Source organism: Perognathus longimembris, chromosome 1 (genome assembly GCF_023159225.1).
Source record: "Perognathus longimembris pacificus isolate PPM17 chromosome 1, ASM2315922v1, whole genome shotgun sequence".
In the NCBI taxonomy this organism is placed as follows: domain Eukaryota; kingdom Metazoa; phylum Chordata; class Mammalia; order Rodentia; family Heteromyidae; genus Perognathus; species Perognathus longimembris.
The window spans coordinates 159,090,074-159,107,079 of record NC_063161.1 but is presented as its reverse complement, the minus strand read 5'-3'; the positions used below and the strand labels follow the sequence as shown (position 1 = coordinate 159,107,079).

At 47.2% G+C, this 17,006-nt stretch overlaps 1 protein-coding gene across 1 annotated transcript in view; it reads right to left on the bottom strand.

Annotated features, from left to right (window-relative positions):
- Cfap77 (cilia and flagella associated protein 77) overlaps nucleotides 1-12,972 on the bottom strand; it is a 107,987-nt gene extending 95,015 nt beyond the window's left edge. Inside the window, exon 1 of the mRNA XM_048345479.1 lies at nucleotides 12,767-12,972. Within this exon, the coding sequence (XP_048201436.1) occupies nucleotides 12,767-12,964 (198 nt within the window). The 5' untranslated portion in view covers nucleotides 12,965-12,972. The remainder of the gene's footprint in view (nucleotides 1-12,766) is intronic.
- Between the last annotated feature and the right edge of the window lie 4,034 nt (nucleotides 12,973-17,006).

The following is a 17,006-nucleotide window of genomic DNA, read 5'->3' as shown; positions in this document are numbered from 1 at the left end:
AAGCTGGCCCACCTGCATTCCAGACTGGCTTGAACTCAGGGCTGGGCTGTTCCTTAGCTTTCTGCTCAAGGCTGGCGCTCAACCACTTGAGCCACTGCTCCACTTCTAGCTTTTTGCTGGTTCATTAGGGATAAGAATCTCACAGAGGGCTGGGAATATGGCCTAGTGGCAAGAATGCTTGCCTCATATACATGAAGCCCTGGGTTCGATTCCCCAGCACCACATATACAGAAAATGGCCAGAAGTGGCGCTGTGGCTCAAGAGGCAGAGTGCTAGCCTTGAGCAAAAAGAAGCCAGGGACAGTGCTCAGGCCCTGAGTCCAAGCCCCAGGACTGGCCAAAAAAAAAAAAAAAAGAATCTCACAGACTTTCCTTCCCAGGCTGGCTTCAAACGGTGATTCTCAGATCTCAGAATCCTGAGTGGCCAGGAGTTACAGGCGTGAGCTATTAGCACCCAGCTCCACCTGTGTTTTAAAATGTACTCTCTCCAGCCTGGAAATAATTCAAGTGCAGGCTTTTTATATTGATAAATTCATCCTATTATTAGGCAGCGTCTTCTTTATATTTAGATGAATAGCCACGTAATGATCACCTGTGCTGATTTAGATGGTGTCATTTTAAGAAATTATGGGTTCCATCCATCTTCTCTTTCCCCTTTCGCTCTGCCCTCCCTGAATTATTTCTGAGGAAGAAACCAATTAATAGTAGCTTGACTGCTATAATGCGGCCCGCTGTACAATGTAGCAATACCTAATGGAGTTTTAATTTCCCCATGGTGAGTCAATATTTGCTTTAAGAAAGAAAAATGTCACCATAAACTACAGCCCCAAATGAATTTGGTAGCACAAAGGGCGTGATGGTTTTTCCTTTTTCAGCAAACAGTCATGGAGAACGGATATAGGGGTGCAAGGAGGAGGGGGTGCAGGGAGGAGGGAAGGGGGGGAACTTCACTCTTGGCAAACTAGGTTACATAAGGCTTTGCTGTTGCTGTTACTGCTCAGGCTGATGATGATTATTAAAATATTTTGCTTTGCAAATGCAGTCGACTGTCAAGAAACTCACCCACAGTTTAAAGGGTCTGAAAGAAAGTCATTATAATCCAGAGGAGCAACAATTTATTCCAGTCTTTTTAATAACTCCGGGGAGTCAGGAGGGGAGACCAGAATTCCAAGCATTCCTATTTGAAGACATTCCGGTTGATTCTCATCCCCCTCTCCTCAAGGAGGCACTGAAATCAAATCTCACCTTTTTTTTTTTTAATAAAACATATGAAGAGTTTTCAGAATCCTGCAAGGAAATAAAAGTTCTGGACTCCTCTCTCTCTTTCCTCTCTCTCTCCTCTAATAAGTCTGTCCCCCCAAAAAAACAATGTTGCTCATTTCATTGCAAGATAATTTCATTTCCCAACTCAAAATTGCAAGGAAAAATTGGCCTCACCAAAGGAACATTGTATACCCAACTTGTCAAACCCTTTCTCCTGACACAAATAAAAGGTAACATCGGTGGCAGCATGTAAAACAGCTCTGACAGTTAGCAAAGGAAGACAAAGAAATACACATACAGCCATTCCAAGATTCCATTTTAGAAGCTGGGTGAGGGATACCCAAGCTGCAATGACTTGGCCAGCTTGCAACAGCTTTAGGTACCAATTGAACAAATACTTTCATGTAGATTTTCAAAGATAGAGTGACCCCCGTTCCCAATTAGCCAAAATATGACAAGAATCTCAACTTTATAGCAGCACGAACTGCCAGAGAGAAGCCAGCCCGAGTGACAAGACTCTTCATTCAAAACTTTAAGTACACGGACGCGTCGTGCGACTATAATTACTAGATATAACATGGTGGGAAATTTTTCCATGTGTGTTTCAAAATAAATAACATAAATGATCACTCTTTCCATAGGTCTGTACTCCTACCATGTAAGTGACTTCTTTTTTCCTATTAAAATTGTTGATTGAAGGCCGTTAGCTGTTTATCAACTCAAAATCACATTTTTTGCTCTCTTAGGGGCTTAAAAAAATCACACTCGGTGCCTAGTTAGCAACAAGAAAAGACTCCTAAAACTGCAATTTCGGGGGGGGGTGGAAACATAAGCAAGAACCCCAGATTGCACTTCCATATCCCCAAAGGCATCATGCTTCTTTGTTCTGCTAAGAAAAATTAACCTCAATCTCAGCACTGGGTCCCTAGATTGATTACCATAGTCATTTAAATACTGTAATCTCATTTTCAGTGTTGGATCAGGGGAGGGGGGCACGGAAAGGGGATTGGGGAGCAGGGCTAGAGAGAGAAAAAGAGCAAGGGGGGTGGTTGTGGGGAAACAGAATAAATTATCTGACAAAGGGAGTCGGGCCTTTCTGCTCAGAGAGCCTATTTCGGATCCTTCCACTTGATTGGAAAAGTTGATGAAGTTTAAATGAAGCAGAATTAGAACCTCAGGCCACTGAGTATTGACTGGGGGTGGGGGGTGTCTGCCACAATGTGTAATTCAATAGCCCTGGGTTCGGGCTGAAAACAAGAGAAAAGCCTAAATGGTATAATCTTCAATCGCCTACAACATCCACACTGACAGGCAGGGTAATGAGTTAGGCCAGATCAGGCCTGTTGGTTAAAGAAATTAATCCCTCGGCTGCCCTGAGCCAGGCTTTGAAGCTCATTGTGCGGGCCCCTGTCCCAGGCTATCTAAATGCTAACTATGAGGGTGAGAAGCGGACTGTGCTTTTCATTGCTGGCGCTAATCTGATAACAATTTGCTCTCTCTGATTAGGGAGGTAGGGAGGGGAAGGGGACCCTGTGTGGAAGAAGGGGAGACACCTCTTTGAAACAATTCTGGTTAGCCTGGATGGAGGAATCACCCCCCTTTCCCCAGCCAACGGAGGCTCGCATTGCAACTAACGTAGATATTCAGGCTCCTTTTCTCTGGATGTCTTGCCTTTTCTTAAAACTTAGTGGTCAGCCTCATGCTCTGAAAACTCACACCTGTCATCCTAGCCACTCAGTAGGCTGAGATCTGAGGCCCAAGATTCGAACCCAGCCCAGGGCAAGAAAGTCCATGAGACTCTTACCTCTACCTAACCACCAAAAAGCCAGAAAGTGGAGAAGTGGTAGAGCACCAACCTTGAATGAAAAAAAATTTTTTAAAGCTAAGAGACAGTTCCACGATGCATCAGAAGGGCCAGCACAAGGCCAGCAGGCCCAAGGTGGTGCGATCCACAGTGGACAGCTGCTATCTGTGGGTTCAATGATCCACAGCCTGGAGCTTACTAGAAATCAGGACTCTGAGCTCAGCTTCCGCCTCCCTGCCCTGCTGCTAGGGAAGTCAGGCCTGTGGTCTGCCAGCCCCAAGTGCTGCCCGAGAAAGGACTGAGCTCTTTGCTTTCCTTTTTGGAGTTGGTTGTGGTTTTTTTTAAAGACTTATTTAAGCCTCCAATTTTATGCCCACTGGGTGCCTACAGAGAAAGCAAAACCTTCAGTGACAGTTTATAGAGGTTTTAGAAGCAGCTGCCAGGCCCAGCAGCCATCAGCCCAAAGGGACCCCTCAGAACCACGCCTGCAGGTTCCCTCAAACGACTTGGTGACAATTTGGAGTGGTTCACACAAGAGCTTGGGTAACTTGCAAGACAAAAAAAAGAAATACACAAATCGCAGTCGCTAACCTTGAACCATTACAGGACAATGCACACACACATCCCACCATTTATCTATGCTCCAAACATCTGGCTGGGATGAGGTCTGGATGGAATTAACACATCCATCCCGGCCTTCAGACACACTGGCTCTCGGGTGTGTGTGTGTGTGTGTGTGTGTGTGTGTGTGTGTGTGTGTGTGTGTGTGTAGCTGGCTCAGGGAGTGAAGCACAGCCCTATCCCCCAGGCCTCTGGGTTCTGTTTCCTTTATTCCCAGGCTTGGGCTCCTGCAGATCTCTCTGGCTTTGGACATCCTGCACAGCTTCCCTTCCTCAGTGCACCTTAGCAGATACCTGCCCCTTTTTCTCCAATGTCCCACGCTTCCTCCTGGCTCTTTACAAACACCTTCTTCTGCCTAGATGGGTCTCTTCCCACCACCCAACCCAACATGGACACACACATTCCACCTCTGGCACCTGCTCAGTGACCCTTTCCTCCAGAGCGGGCTGTCCAGCCTCCTGAGGGCAGCAGGACTCTGTACCCTGGCTCATCCTTAAGTCAGGACCACTGAGTTTACTGTGTTCTCCGGGACCTGAGAGCTTCATGCTGCAGGGAGAAAGAACACACAGCTGGGTATGGAACAGGAATATTTTGCAAATGGTCCAATGTGCCAACGAAGGCTGGGCTCAGGACAGCTTGCAAGGGAAGTGTGCAACCCTTAGTGAATGAGTGAACTGTAGCCCAGAGGAGAACTGAGATCTCTCAAGTCTAGCACCCACCCTGCACCTAGCCCACCACTGCTGGCTATGCTATGCTTCTCTTGGAAAACTCCCGGCTTCCACTCCGAAGTTGGTTTACCCAGAAATAAAGGATGCTTTATCACCCACTAGCCCTTGGATGTAATTTCCAAAATGTATCACTTTTTATTCTGTTTCTTTTTTTTAAAAAAAATCCTCCAATTGCATAAGCTTCAGAATCTATTTCTGCCCAACCCCTACTTCTACAGTTCTTGAATCCTCCACCAATATTCTTCAAGTCAAAGTTCATCCAAAGTCAGCAGCCAGCAAACTTTGTAATTCTCTGTGTAGAAAATGCCACAAAAGATCACCTCTGTCCACATCTTTTTGGGGCTCCCTGTCTTTGTGGGCCATTGCTATGTGTCTCTGAGCTTCAGTGAACTGGAGTGATAAGGGTAGCCGTGTGGTCTATTGCAGAGAGCACAGCTCAAAACCAAAAGGCTTCTGAGCATCCACCCTGACTCTTCTGGACAAAACATAGAGGATTCTAGCTGTCACAATGTAACTTATCTCACATGCTCCTGCATCCATTGGTCTCACAATATGTATTCTTGGGTTCATAATGGAAAATCAGAAATCCCTCTTTGGAGCTCATTCTGTTGCCTACAATCCTTTGGATGGGCTCTTCTTCCTCCTGGGCTGCTGGCAGTGACTTTTGTGGCCCAGGTCTGTCTCTTGACCACCCCTTAGGTGCCTTTAAATTAGGGGACAGAAAACTGGCTCACTTCTGTCATTCTAGCTATTCAGGAGGCTGAGATCAGAGGACTAAGATTCAAAGTGAGTCCCTGCAGACAAAATAAAGAGATCTGATTTTCAACCAGTCAGGAAAAGAGGCGGAAGGAGAGGTGTGGCTCAAGTGATAGAGTGCTAACCTTGAGCAAGAAACCTAAGAGAAATCACCAAGGCTCTGAGTGCAAGCGCTGGTACTGGCACAAAAAATATAAATTAGTGGATGGGAAATTACAGCTATTTTATTTATAAAGCCAATGTATTTACTTCCCTGAAATCAGTATTTAGTGCCAAGATGAGAGCACCAGGTTTATGACAAGACTCTAGCTCACTGTGAGTTAATTTCTGGTGGACACAATAAATTCTGTTTTAAATCGTAGATTAGTCCATGCAGAGGAAAACAAAACCTTTGGAACTTGGTAGAGCAGGAAAATAACCCTTTTATCCCAGTCAGAGATTATTCAACAAACCAGCCTCTATGTGAATAAGTTTAACTAATAAATTATTGAGCGGCACTGTTGGGTCCTGGAAATGCTTTTGATTTTCATTAAACTACAATGTAGGCGAGGCTAGAGACAGACAAGCTGCAGGCATAAGTTAACAAACTTATGTAAGCTATATCACTGAGGGGAAAAAGTAGGAAAATTAAAATAACATCGACTGAGAAGAGAGGACACAGAAAGAGATGGATATAGAAATCATTTCTTTAAGTTGGATGCCATGGCTCATGCCTGTAATCCTAGCTACTCAGGAAGCTGAGATCTGAGGACTGTGGTTCAAAGCCAGTCTGAGCAGGAAAGTTTCTGAGACTCTTACCTTCAATTAACCAGCAAAAAGCCTGAAGTGGAGCTGTGGCTCAAGTGGTAGAGTACCACCAGCCTTGAGTGGAAAAGCTAAGGGACAGTGCCTCGGCCCTGAGTTCAAGCCCCAGGCACCAATCCAAAACAAAAGAGAACCACTGATGTAATTCCAGAATGTCATTATCTTTTCCATAGTATCATCGTGTCATCTAAATCAGTCTTCATTACAAGTTGTGCCATATGCAAGGGAAGTCTTAGACTCGAAAATCAGGATCAGGAAATTAAGTCACTTGCCCAAGACGCAGGGGCTAAACACCAATATTCAACCAGTATATACCAATTGGCACCAGGGCCAAAGGGTTTGTGATGGGGTGGTGACAGTATTATTCGATGACAGCACAAAGGGGGGGGGCTGTGAACACTTGTCTCATTATAAATTCACTATATTTTATATAAGTTTGAACTTTTTGGGGTGGCAGGCGGTCCTGGGGCTTCAACTCAGGGTCTGGGCACTGTCCCAGAGCATTTTTGCTTAAGGCTGGTGCTCTACCACAGTGGGGCCAGAGCTCTACTTTCAGCTGTTTGAAAATATCACAATGAAACCCCTTTGTACAATTGAACACATACTATAAGGAGAAAAAAAAAAGAGAGAGAGAAGCTGGTCTTTCAAATAAGAACAGGGTTGAGATATAGCTGGGTGGAAGAGCAGTTATCTAGCTTGTGTTAGGGACTGAGTTCAAATCCCAGCATTGCTTTTTTAAAATATAATTGTATTGTTATTTATTAAGGTGTTGTAAAGAGGGGTTACTGTTTCATAATTCAGGTAATGAGTACATTTCTCTTTGGGACAAAGGTCAGTTCTTCCTTCACTTTCTCCCAGTTTCCCCCTCCCCTCCCTGTCCACGTCACACCGTTCATTTTCCACATGGTATATACTGAATAGCAGGATTGCCATTCCCTTTCTATGCCCACCTTGGTCTCCTCTAAAAATTATTTTTAATGGAAAAAGCTGGGTGTAGTGGCTGAAGTCTTAATTCTAGCTATTTGGGAGGCAGAGATCTGGAGATCACAGAAAACAACCAGACCCAAAAGAACAACAACAAAAAAAAGTTCACAAGACTCCGCCCTGATCAATGGCTGGACACAGTAGCACACATTTGCCATTCCAGCTACGTGGGAGAAACACAAGTAGGAAGATTGCTCAGGCGAGCCCAGGCATAAAGTGAGACCCTACCTCAAAAAATAACCAATGCCAAAAGAGTTGGCAAAATGGCTCGAGGTATAATGCCTGCCTCGTAAGTAGAAAGCCCTGAATTCAAATCCTAGTAGCATCAACAAGAAGGAAGGAAGGAAGTAGCAAGCAGCCTAACTTATACATGGTGAGCAGCACTTGAGCCTGCAATGCCCTGGAAGGTGCTAGAAGTGACCACTGATTGGCTCAATGGGCCTTCCCACCAGTCCACAGCAGAGTTCTGACATAATTGGGGGATGGCTGAATTGAGTGGGATAAAACTGGATTCTGGATTGGCTCCACAGCCAAAGCATCCCTTCTGCAGAGGGAAAAAGAAGAAGGTGGGCTCCGTGGTCAGGTTAGACAAGCTACCCCTGGGGCATCCATTAAAAGCCAGCAGAGTGGGTAGCTTTGCTGTCTGGAACTGCCTCAATCCTGAGGAGGGAGAGTGGTTAGTTTACTACTGCTCACTGAGGAATGCTGCTGGGTGCCAGAAAGGGGGAGGCTTTGATATAAGAAGAATGGATTAAAAAAAAAAATGAACCAGCCAGGTGGCCAGTAGCTCATACCTGTAATCCTAGCTGCTCAAGAGGCTGAGATCTGAGGATCAGGATTCAAAGCCAGCCCAGGCAGGAAAGACTCTGAGTCGCTTAGCTCTAATTAACCACCAGAAGTGGTGGTATGGCTAGCCTTGAGCAGAAAAGCTCGGGGATAGTGTGAAAGGGATACACACACCGTACTCCCTAAACCAATAAGCCAAAGCTGGACCACGAGGACAAGGAGCTTGTTTTTAATTCCTTCCTCACATTTCATTCTCTATTACATTGTAATTGCATGCAAAGGGGGTTGAACAACCAGAGATATATTCTCTCAAGCAGATAAAGTCACATGTATCATTTCCACACAGGACTCAGCTGTAATAAAATACTGACCCATGCTGGGATACTTGCACAACTGTGTCTTCACCACCCTGCCTTTCTTTTCACTGTCTCTGTCAATGTGTTTATGTCTACAAGCAGCAATATTTATTACAGCTGGTAAGCTATTGGTGTGCTCATCTAATTTTATACAGATGCATTCAAACCCATTGATTCAAAATAAATGCTTCCTCATGGTAATGATGATTCCAGAAGCATCACTGAGTCTCATGAACTAGCACTTGAGTTGAGATGAAAACCTGTGAACACTAAGGAGCTGACAGGAAGAATCATTTTTGTCCCAGGGGGCTGAGGTTTGTTTTTTGTTTTTTTGGGTTTTTTTCCAGTCTCCTCACTTCTGAGATGAACCTGTGTTTCTCATCCTTCAAGACCCAGTCCCAGGTCTGTTCTCCCAGAAAGCTTTGCCGAGTCCTGCCTAGGACACCACCTCTCTTCAAACCTGAGCCCCCTCTGGGCAGCGTAGATTACTGGAAAATTCACAGGGGTGACCCATGACATGGGGTGTGTGTGTGTGTGTGTGTGTGTGTGTGTGTGTGTGACAGAGAGAGAGAGAGAGAATGTGTTCAAAAATAAGATCAGCTAGCATTTCATGAGTACCTTTTCTAGGGTCACTGCTGTGTAAGATGCGTGTGAGTGTGTGTGTGAGTGTGTATGTGTGTTCCACCCCCCCAATTAAATACTACACAATTATCTCTTTGTGGGCAAAGGGAACATAGGACGGTTCAGGACACTTAATAAACATTTAAGAAGTATTTCTTGCCTGTCAACAAGTACCAAGAAGTCAGGAGAGCTCCTTGTGAAAGAAATATTGAGTGAGATGGTATTGAAATTAGATTTATTAGTGAAATTTGGTGACTGCTAATAATACAGTATATAAGCAACCTGAGTTGTCATGAATAAGTAAATCAAGGGGTGTGACCAAATGAGCTCAGGCTGAGCCAGGCACCAGTGGCTCACGTCTGTCATCCTAGCCACTAAGAAGGCTGAGATCTGATGATCAAAGTTTGAAGCCAGCCCACAGGTAAGTCTGTGAAACTCTTCTCCAATTCTGGCAGTGGAGGTACGGCTCAAGTGATAGAGAATCAGCTTGAGCAGAAAAGCCAAGGGAGATGGTGAGACCCTGAGTCAAGCCCTTGTACAGGAAAAAACAAAAACAAAACCCCATGGGGCTGAGTCAGAGTCTCGTCCCACTTCTGACATCCCAACAGAGCAGCGGCTGCTTAGGTAATTCTCTTCCCGTGGCCGGCCTTCCTTACCCTCTAAAAGGGAAGATAGATCAGATGTCTGCAAGCTTCCTCCCAGCTCCAAATGCTGTGATTGTCTGGCTCTATTTTACAAATGCATGCACTTTTTATTTGTGACAAAAACCCCCTACAGAAAAACAAAGTCGGTAATAAATTATGAAAACAATCAGGTGCCATGATCATTTGCACTTTCTGAGGGTACTCAATAGAATAAATTCCACCCCTGTGTGCAGCCTGCCTCTCCAGGGTGATGGAAGCTTCGAGGCTGTCAGGGGAGCAAACCAAGCAGTCTCTCCCCATAATTGTATTGACAGGATATCAGCCGAGTCCCGATGGCAGGAAGGGTGCACCCTGACAGGTTTTGTGAAGGAGCCTTGAAGGCCATTGTTGCAGGATTCTATGTTGAGTCACAGGATTCGAAAGAAATGAGAGTCAAGAAGGGAAAAGCTTGGTTCTTTCTCTATTTAATTGTATTCTTCCCAGAAAGTCACATTGGAGGAAAACTGGGAAATTGCAAAATAGCTCCATACAATAGAGGAGAGGCTCTGGCTAATGAAAACATTTACAGCACTTTTTGTGGCTGTCTTGATTCAATTAAATCTCATTAGTTGGCTGGGTTTTAAATGAGGCACCCAGGTGCTGAGTGTTTGTAGCTGGAATTCTGCTTAGATGCCCGAGTTTTTTTCATTTTTCCTTTGGTTAACTGTGGCATCTTGCAGACATGCTCTTGAATAACGGATGTCTACACGTCTTGGTAAATTCTATGGGTGGGAAAACACCGATGTTGTGTTTGTTCGGTCTGTGTCTCTGCATTTTAAATGGAAAAATCGCTGATTCTATTCAGTGGGAAAAACAACCTGTGCAACAAGCTCCCAGTATGGTGAAATAAGCGATTATTTCTAAAGTGCTACATTCCTCCACAGAGATGCATACCTCCAGGCAGACATCAGCAAAACCCAAAATACATTTCAGTTCCCATCATCCACCGCTGACACACCCAGAGCCCAGGACTCCTGCCCTCTGCCACATAGAATGAAGATGCACATGCTAGCTCAAGACTTGAAAATTGGGACCAGTGAAACCAAGAAATCGCAAGGAAGGAATCCATGAAACAAACAACAGAAATTCCAGTAATGTCAAAAATGGATTTCAAATGGAAACAAGAGGGTTTTTTTGTTTTCTTGCTGTCTTTGTTTTCTTTTTGGCTTTTTTGTTCATTTATCTTTCTTTTGGGGGGTAAAGGGAGGCTCAGAAATGGAGGGACAAAGGATGAACAAATGTAGCAGTTGGTACTCACTAGATGCTGTGTTGAAAATGAACTCTACAACTTGTGGGTGGGGATGGGAGGGAGAAACTGGAAGAGAAGAGAGTGAAGGGGTGACACTGTCCAAAAAGAAATGCACTCTTTATCTGACTTACGTAACTGTAACCCCTCTCTATTTCACCTTTATAATCATATTTTTAAAAAATAAATGTACTCATTGCCTGACTTATGTTACTATAACCCTCTGTATATCACCTTTCTAATAACAATTTTGAAAAAGGAATTCCATGCTCTAGAACCTTAATTACTTTCAATTTTCTCCCCTGGTTTCTTTAAAACCCAAGCCCCCAATGTTCCCTAATTCAAATTTTGCTTACTATGTATAGGTATCTGCTAAAAGTGGCAAAAATAATGCTGGGCTGGGAGTCAGTGAACATAGTTTCTAATCTAGGATCTTATGCTGGACAGAGATGGCATCAATGAAGTCATTTGTAAAGAAGGTTCTAGAAAAAGTTTCTCTCTCAATGTTTATTTCGGTCAGATGTGATGGAAGACATGGAATGTGGACATCATCTAGCCCCTGCCGGAAGGACCTTACAGAGTTCCCAGTGCTAAAAAGACAGTCAGAGGGAATGGCCACCCCCTTTCCACCCCATGAGAGAAGAGAATCGGGGCGCCTTCCCCAGAGTGCTCAGAGGTTGTGGACCTTGCAGCTTTCTGGGTCAGTGGGGACCGGGGCAGTCCTACAACCACCCAAAGACAGAATCCATTGGCAGATCAGTCAGGGCCTGTACATTTTCTTTCCCTAAGCTCCAGTTCAGGAATCATGCTGGAAGGTGTTCAGCTAGTGCCACCCAGAGGCCAAATGTTGTCCTTGGCACAGCCAAATGGGAAAGAAAAGGGAGAAATTTGCACGTCCATACCCCACATTTTACACATAGGAGAACATACATTAAATATATTGTAGCATGTACACACTATATGTATATAATTGTGTGCAAACATATATTTATAATACATATATATTTGTCAATTGGAGTAGATGCCACACAATAATTCACTCTGGAAAATGATTTCACGATGCCCTGCCATCCTAGCCATTCAGGAGGCTGAGATCTGAGGATTGCAATTCAAAGCCAGCCTGGGCAGAAAAGTCCCTGAGACACTCAAACTCCAACTAACCACCAAAAAGCTTCAAGTGGAGTTGTGGCTCAAGTAATTGAGCATCATCCTTGAGGGGGGAAAAAGCTAAGGGACAGCTCACAGGCCCTGAGTTCAAGCCCTAGTACCAAGCACCTGCGCGTGCTAGCATTTGCACACACACACACACACACACACACGCAGTAGACTTGATTTCTCTCCTTGTCCTAGAAGGAGTGAAAACTTCAGTCTGTGTGCTGAGAATGGCTCTCTCCACCCAGAAGGAAGTGCAGGGTCCGCTGCACTCTGGTGATGTAGTAGATGGAAGGGTGCTGAAGCAGGGTCGTTTGCCCTATCCTTTCTCTGAGGAGCACAGCTCAGGGAAGACGTTTACCCAGAAGCCAATAAGTTAGTTAAAGAGTCAAGAGAAAGCCGATGGGCTCAGCTACGTCTAGCAGAGGCAAGAGAGCTCAGGTTGCCTTTATCAGAGCCGCAAGAACAGGCACCACCACCACCGCTGGGCTCCAATCCGCCCCGCCCCCCCGCCGGGGTGGTGGAGAGTCGTTTGTAGCGGCCCCCCACCCCCTCCCGTCCCCCCCACACCGCGCCTGGGAAACGGCCGCATCTTTAAAAGCACACCGCCCCCCAGTGGCACACGGTGCATTTGGTCCCCGGCAGCTCCGCGACCGCCCAACTTTAACTGGATTTTCCCCGTGGCCCCGGGAAGGCGTCGTGGGGAAACCAGACCTAGAGCAGGGGCGATGGAGCTCGAAGCGCAGCTCCGGGGGCCGGGGCGGCCGGGGCGGCCGGGGTTCGCGCCTTCTCCCCCGGCCCCCTCCTCCTCCTCTCTCCCCGGGACGCGGACGCGGCTGCTCGGCCGGGGCCCCGGAGCCCCCCGACGCGGCCTCCACCCGCCAGCAGGGCTCGGCCTCCCTCAGTCTACCCCGTCACCCCGTCCGCCGCCGTGGAACCCCCGGAGGCCGGCGGGCGCCTCACCTTGACGATGAGCGGGTTCTGAAACATGGAGTCCCGGACGACCCCCAGCCTCTCGTTCTCCATGCCCGGGCGGATGTCGGCCACCGCCAGGGGCCGCCGCGGGGGCGGGCAGATCTGGCTGACCGTGCGGCGCACCGGCTCCTTCTTCGTCTTCCTCCATCGCGTGAGGTCCTGACGGGACGCGTCCGTCTGCGGCATCCCGGAGCTCCCGGGGGAAAGGGGCGCCCGTCGACTCGGCCCGGAGCGCTTTCCCGCGTCCCGCCCCGCGCGCGCGCCGGGCCGTACCATCGGGACGCGGGGGGGGTGCGCGCCGGGTGCGGGGCCCCTCCGCCGCCGAGCACCGGCACTTCCCGACCCCACGGCGATGCGAAGGGCCTCTGAGCGGCACCGACGGCTTCCCGGCACCGGGAGGTGCATTCGGGGCATTGTGCTGTGGATCGGGAGGGGCACGAGCGTCAAGACCACCCCTCGCAGAGGAATGGACTCGTCCGTCTCCTGGGCGACGGGACGCCAACCACGGGAAGCTGCCCCTCAAACTGTTTGGCGGAGTCCACGGGACGGACCGGTTCCAATCTTTCTTAAATTAGGCACAGGAGGATCCACGAACCGCAACTAACTTGGGGGCACCAGTCAGGCCACCTACCTAACTCAGGAGGCTGAGACCTGAGGGGCCCGAGCGACTCTCAACTGCGATTCACCAGCCAGCACAAAACAACACATGCGAGTGGAGGTGTGGCCCAGGCGGTAGAGCACCAGCCGAGAGCGGGAGACTCGGGTACCAGCACACGCACAGAGCCAGGAGGCTCTGGAGGACCATTTACACTTGACTTCCAAGCCAAAGATGCCCTTTCGCCAACCCCACTCCGCCCAAGGTCTGCGCCCTGCGCTGCTGCACATGAACATCCCCGACACAAAGCTAAAACCTTCCGGTGAAACAGAAACCCAGATTTCCAGCCTGCTGCCGCCTGCTGCTGTTAATCTAGCGGCTCAACGCTCTCGAGCCGGTCCGGGTCGCCCTCTGGACTCCCCGCGTCGTCTTCCCTTCGTTCCCCTCATCCTCCTCGGGTGCACAGGACTCATCCCAGAAAAAAAATCACTGGCCCGATGGACGGAATCAGAATTTCTGGGGATGACATACGCTGAGACCTTCCATGTTGAAACGTTTAAACTCACAGAAAAGCTGAAAATTGGAAAGATGAGAAGCCATATAGAACTCACTAGATTTACTAGTCCTTGCACTTGCCACATTTGCTTTTACACTTGAGTGGGCTCATGCTCAGGGACGAGCTTGTGTGCAGATGTGTGTGTGTGTGTGCGCGTGCACACATAGCTGAGTTACTTGAAAACATCTCAAAGGCTATCTCACCTGAAATACTTCATCGGGTATCAAGAGCAATCTTCCACATTTAGGATATCCTTATGATTCAACTCGAAGGATTTTAATGTGATGTAATAATTACTTCCCAACAAGCAGTCCATTTGCCAAATTGGGACTCTATTCTTTAAAAGCTTCCCAGGTGATCGGTACAGTGTTTTAGAGCCATCCACCTGGATAATATCACCCCATCCTTGCAGTTCCAGACCCCATGACTTCATCGGCCATCAGCACCTTCATTGAACCCATAAAGACCTTTACACACCACTCTGGGTTCATCCGCGAGCAAGCTGTGCTGACGACGGAGCTGGACTCTGAGGCTTTAAGTTCCAACAGAAAACAATATCAACTCCACATTGGCTATCTGAAGCTGCCCTTGTGTAGTAGGGTGAGTGTGCTTGTGTGGGTGTGCCTACACGCTTGAGTGTGCTTGCTGTTTCTCCAGATTGCCTCATATCTAGACTTTGACACATGTACTGTATAAGTTGAGGGCTTTTCTTGGCAGTGGGGGGGGGTTGTGGGGCTTGAATTCAGGGCACTGTCCCTGAGCTTTGCACTCAAGGCTAGTGCTCTACTACTTTGAGCCACAGCTCCACTCCCCCCCCCCTTTTTTTGGTACTGGGGACGGAGCCCAGAACATTGCATTTGCAAGGCAAGCACTTTGCCATTCATCGAGCTACCTTCCGGCCCCCACCGCTCCACTTTTACATGGTTCCTTGGAGATGAGTCTCCCAGGCTTTCCTGCTTGGGCTGTCTTCAAACCGCAACCCACAGATCTCAGCCTCTTGAGTAGCTAGGATTACAAGTGCCCAGCGACTGAGGGCTTTTTTTTTTTTTTTTTTTTTTGGCCAGTCCTGGGCCTTGGACTCAGGGCCTGAGCACTGTCCCTGGCTTCCTTTTGCTCAAGGCTAGCACTCTGCCACTTGAGCCACAGCGCCGCTTCTGGCCGTTTTCTGTATATGTGGTGCTGGGGAATCGAACCTAGGGCCTCGTGTATCCGAGGCAGGCATTCTTGCCACTAGGCTATATCCCCAGCCCGACTGAGGGCTTTTTAATAAAGCTACTTGCTGTTCACAAGGAGTATGTCAGGTCAGTGCCATGAAAGGCTAGACAGTGGAGCCTGGACCAGGTTAGTCGACTTGGACATGTTACCCTAAGCCTCACTTCTCTCATTACAAGGTTGTAGTAATACAACACTGCCTTTTTAATAAAGAAACTGAATTAGCGTTTTGGACTCCAGGTCCAAAATCCAGGACTTTCACATGTTAGGTTCAGTCACTTATCTTCATATGCCTTCTTAGTGTATGGAGATGCATTACATGGCTTAAGAAGCCATGAGAAAACAGTGCTTCAGTTCATCTTCAGCCATCATTTGGGGCACAGACAAAAGCTGTATTTGTGTGTGTGTGTGTGTGTGTGTGTGTGTGTGTCTTCTGCTACTTAGTTTGGAGATGGGGTCTCCAGGATTTTCCTGCCTCTGGGTGCTTTTGAACCACCATCCTCCAGATCTCAGCCTCCTGAGTAGCTAGAACTACAGGCATGAGCCACCAGCACTTGGCCCAAGCTTATTCTTCAATCATGAGGAGTTTCTTCAGGATTATATTGGTCAATATTTTTTGGGTGGTGTAAGGGAGAAAATTCATGGTCTTGAGCCCAAGCAGACTCTACCAGCGGACCTACACCCCCCTCCTACCCAGGATTTTGAAGAAATGTGAGGCTTGAAATAGATCCCCAAGGTCCATTTTACTTCTAGCCTTTAGAGACTTCATCCAGCTTCATGCACATCAGACCTTGCTTCAGTTAGCCCTCCTGACCTCCGACTCCATCACCTGTTACTCTCATCTTCATTCACTGGGCTTCAGCTGCCCTCCCTTTCTTCATTTCCTCTGGAAACCAACTTCATGCCCTTTGAACTTGCTTTCAGCTTGGAACACTCTACCACCTTGCTTGCCTTAGAACTAAACTCAAATGTCACTCTTGAGCTGAAAGCTAGTGGCTCACTCCTGTAATCCTAGCTACTCAGAAGGCTGAGGTCTGAGGATCGTAGTTGGAAGCCAGACTGAGAAGCAAAGTATAGGAGACTTTTATCTCCAGTTAACCAGCAAAAAGCTGTAAGTGGAGTTGTGGTTCAAGAAGTAAAGTGCCAGCCTTGAGCAGAAAAGCCAATTGAGCACAGGGCCATTACTGGCGCGTGCACGCACGTCCTCCTCAAAAAGCCTTCGCTTCAGATATGACAAATTACACAGTACTCTTGATACTCACATACAGTGAGACCAAAAGAGGATAGTCTTAGGAAAGAATCACAGAGGTGCAATACCCAAGCCCCTCTTCACACGTATATAAAATAATATACATACTGAAACGAATTCCAAAGATAAGGAAGCAAAGGGCTTTTTCCCTTAATTTTTCTTTTTCTGATGACTCTATATTCGTTACCTTATATACAGTGTACTCACATGCACATCTGTGGAAGGGTGACAAGTGCAGCAGTGGTGCACACTGAACATTGATGAAAATGGACTATGTAACTCATGGGTGGAGATGGGAGGAGGGAATGGAAGAGAATGAGGGAACAGATGACACTATGTGAAAGGAAATGTACTTATTACCTGATGTGTGTAAATGTAACCCCACTGGATATACCTCTAAAACAACAATAAACCAGGAGCGGGGGGAAAAGCCTTCCCTTCCATGTAATGTATCAACCACTGTCCCTAGAAAATTTCCATCTCATTATTCTCTACTACTTCCTTTATAGGAGGATCTGAAATTATCTCGGCTAATTTGTGTATCGGTGTTGCTTTACTCGCTCACTCCTGGACCACAGCAAAAGCTTGCCAAATAAATGCATGCATGAATCCCATC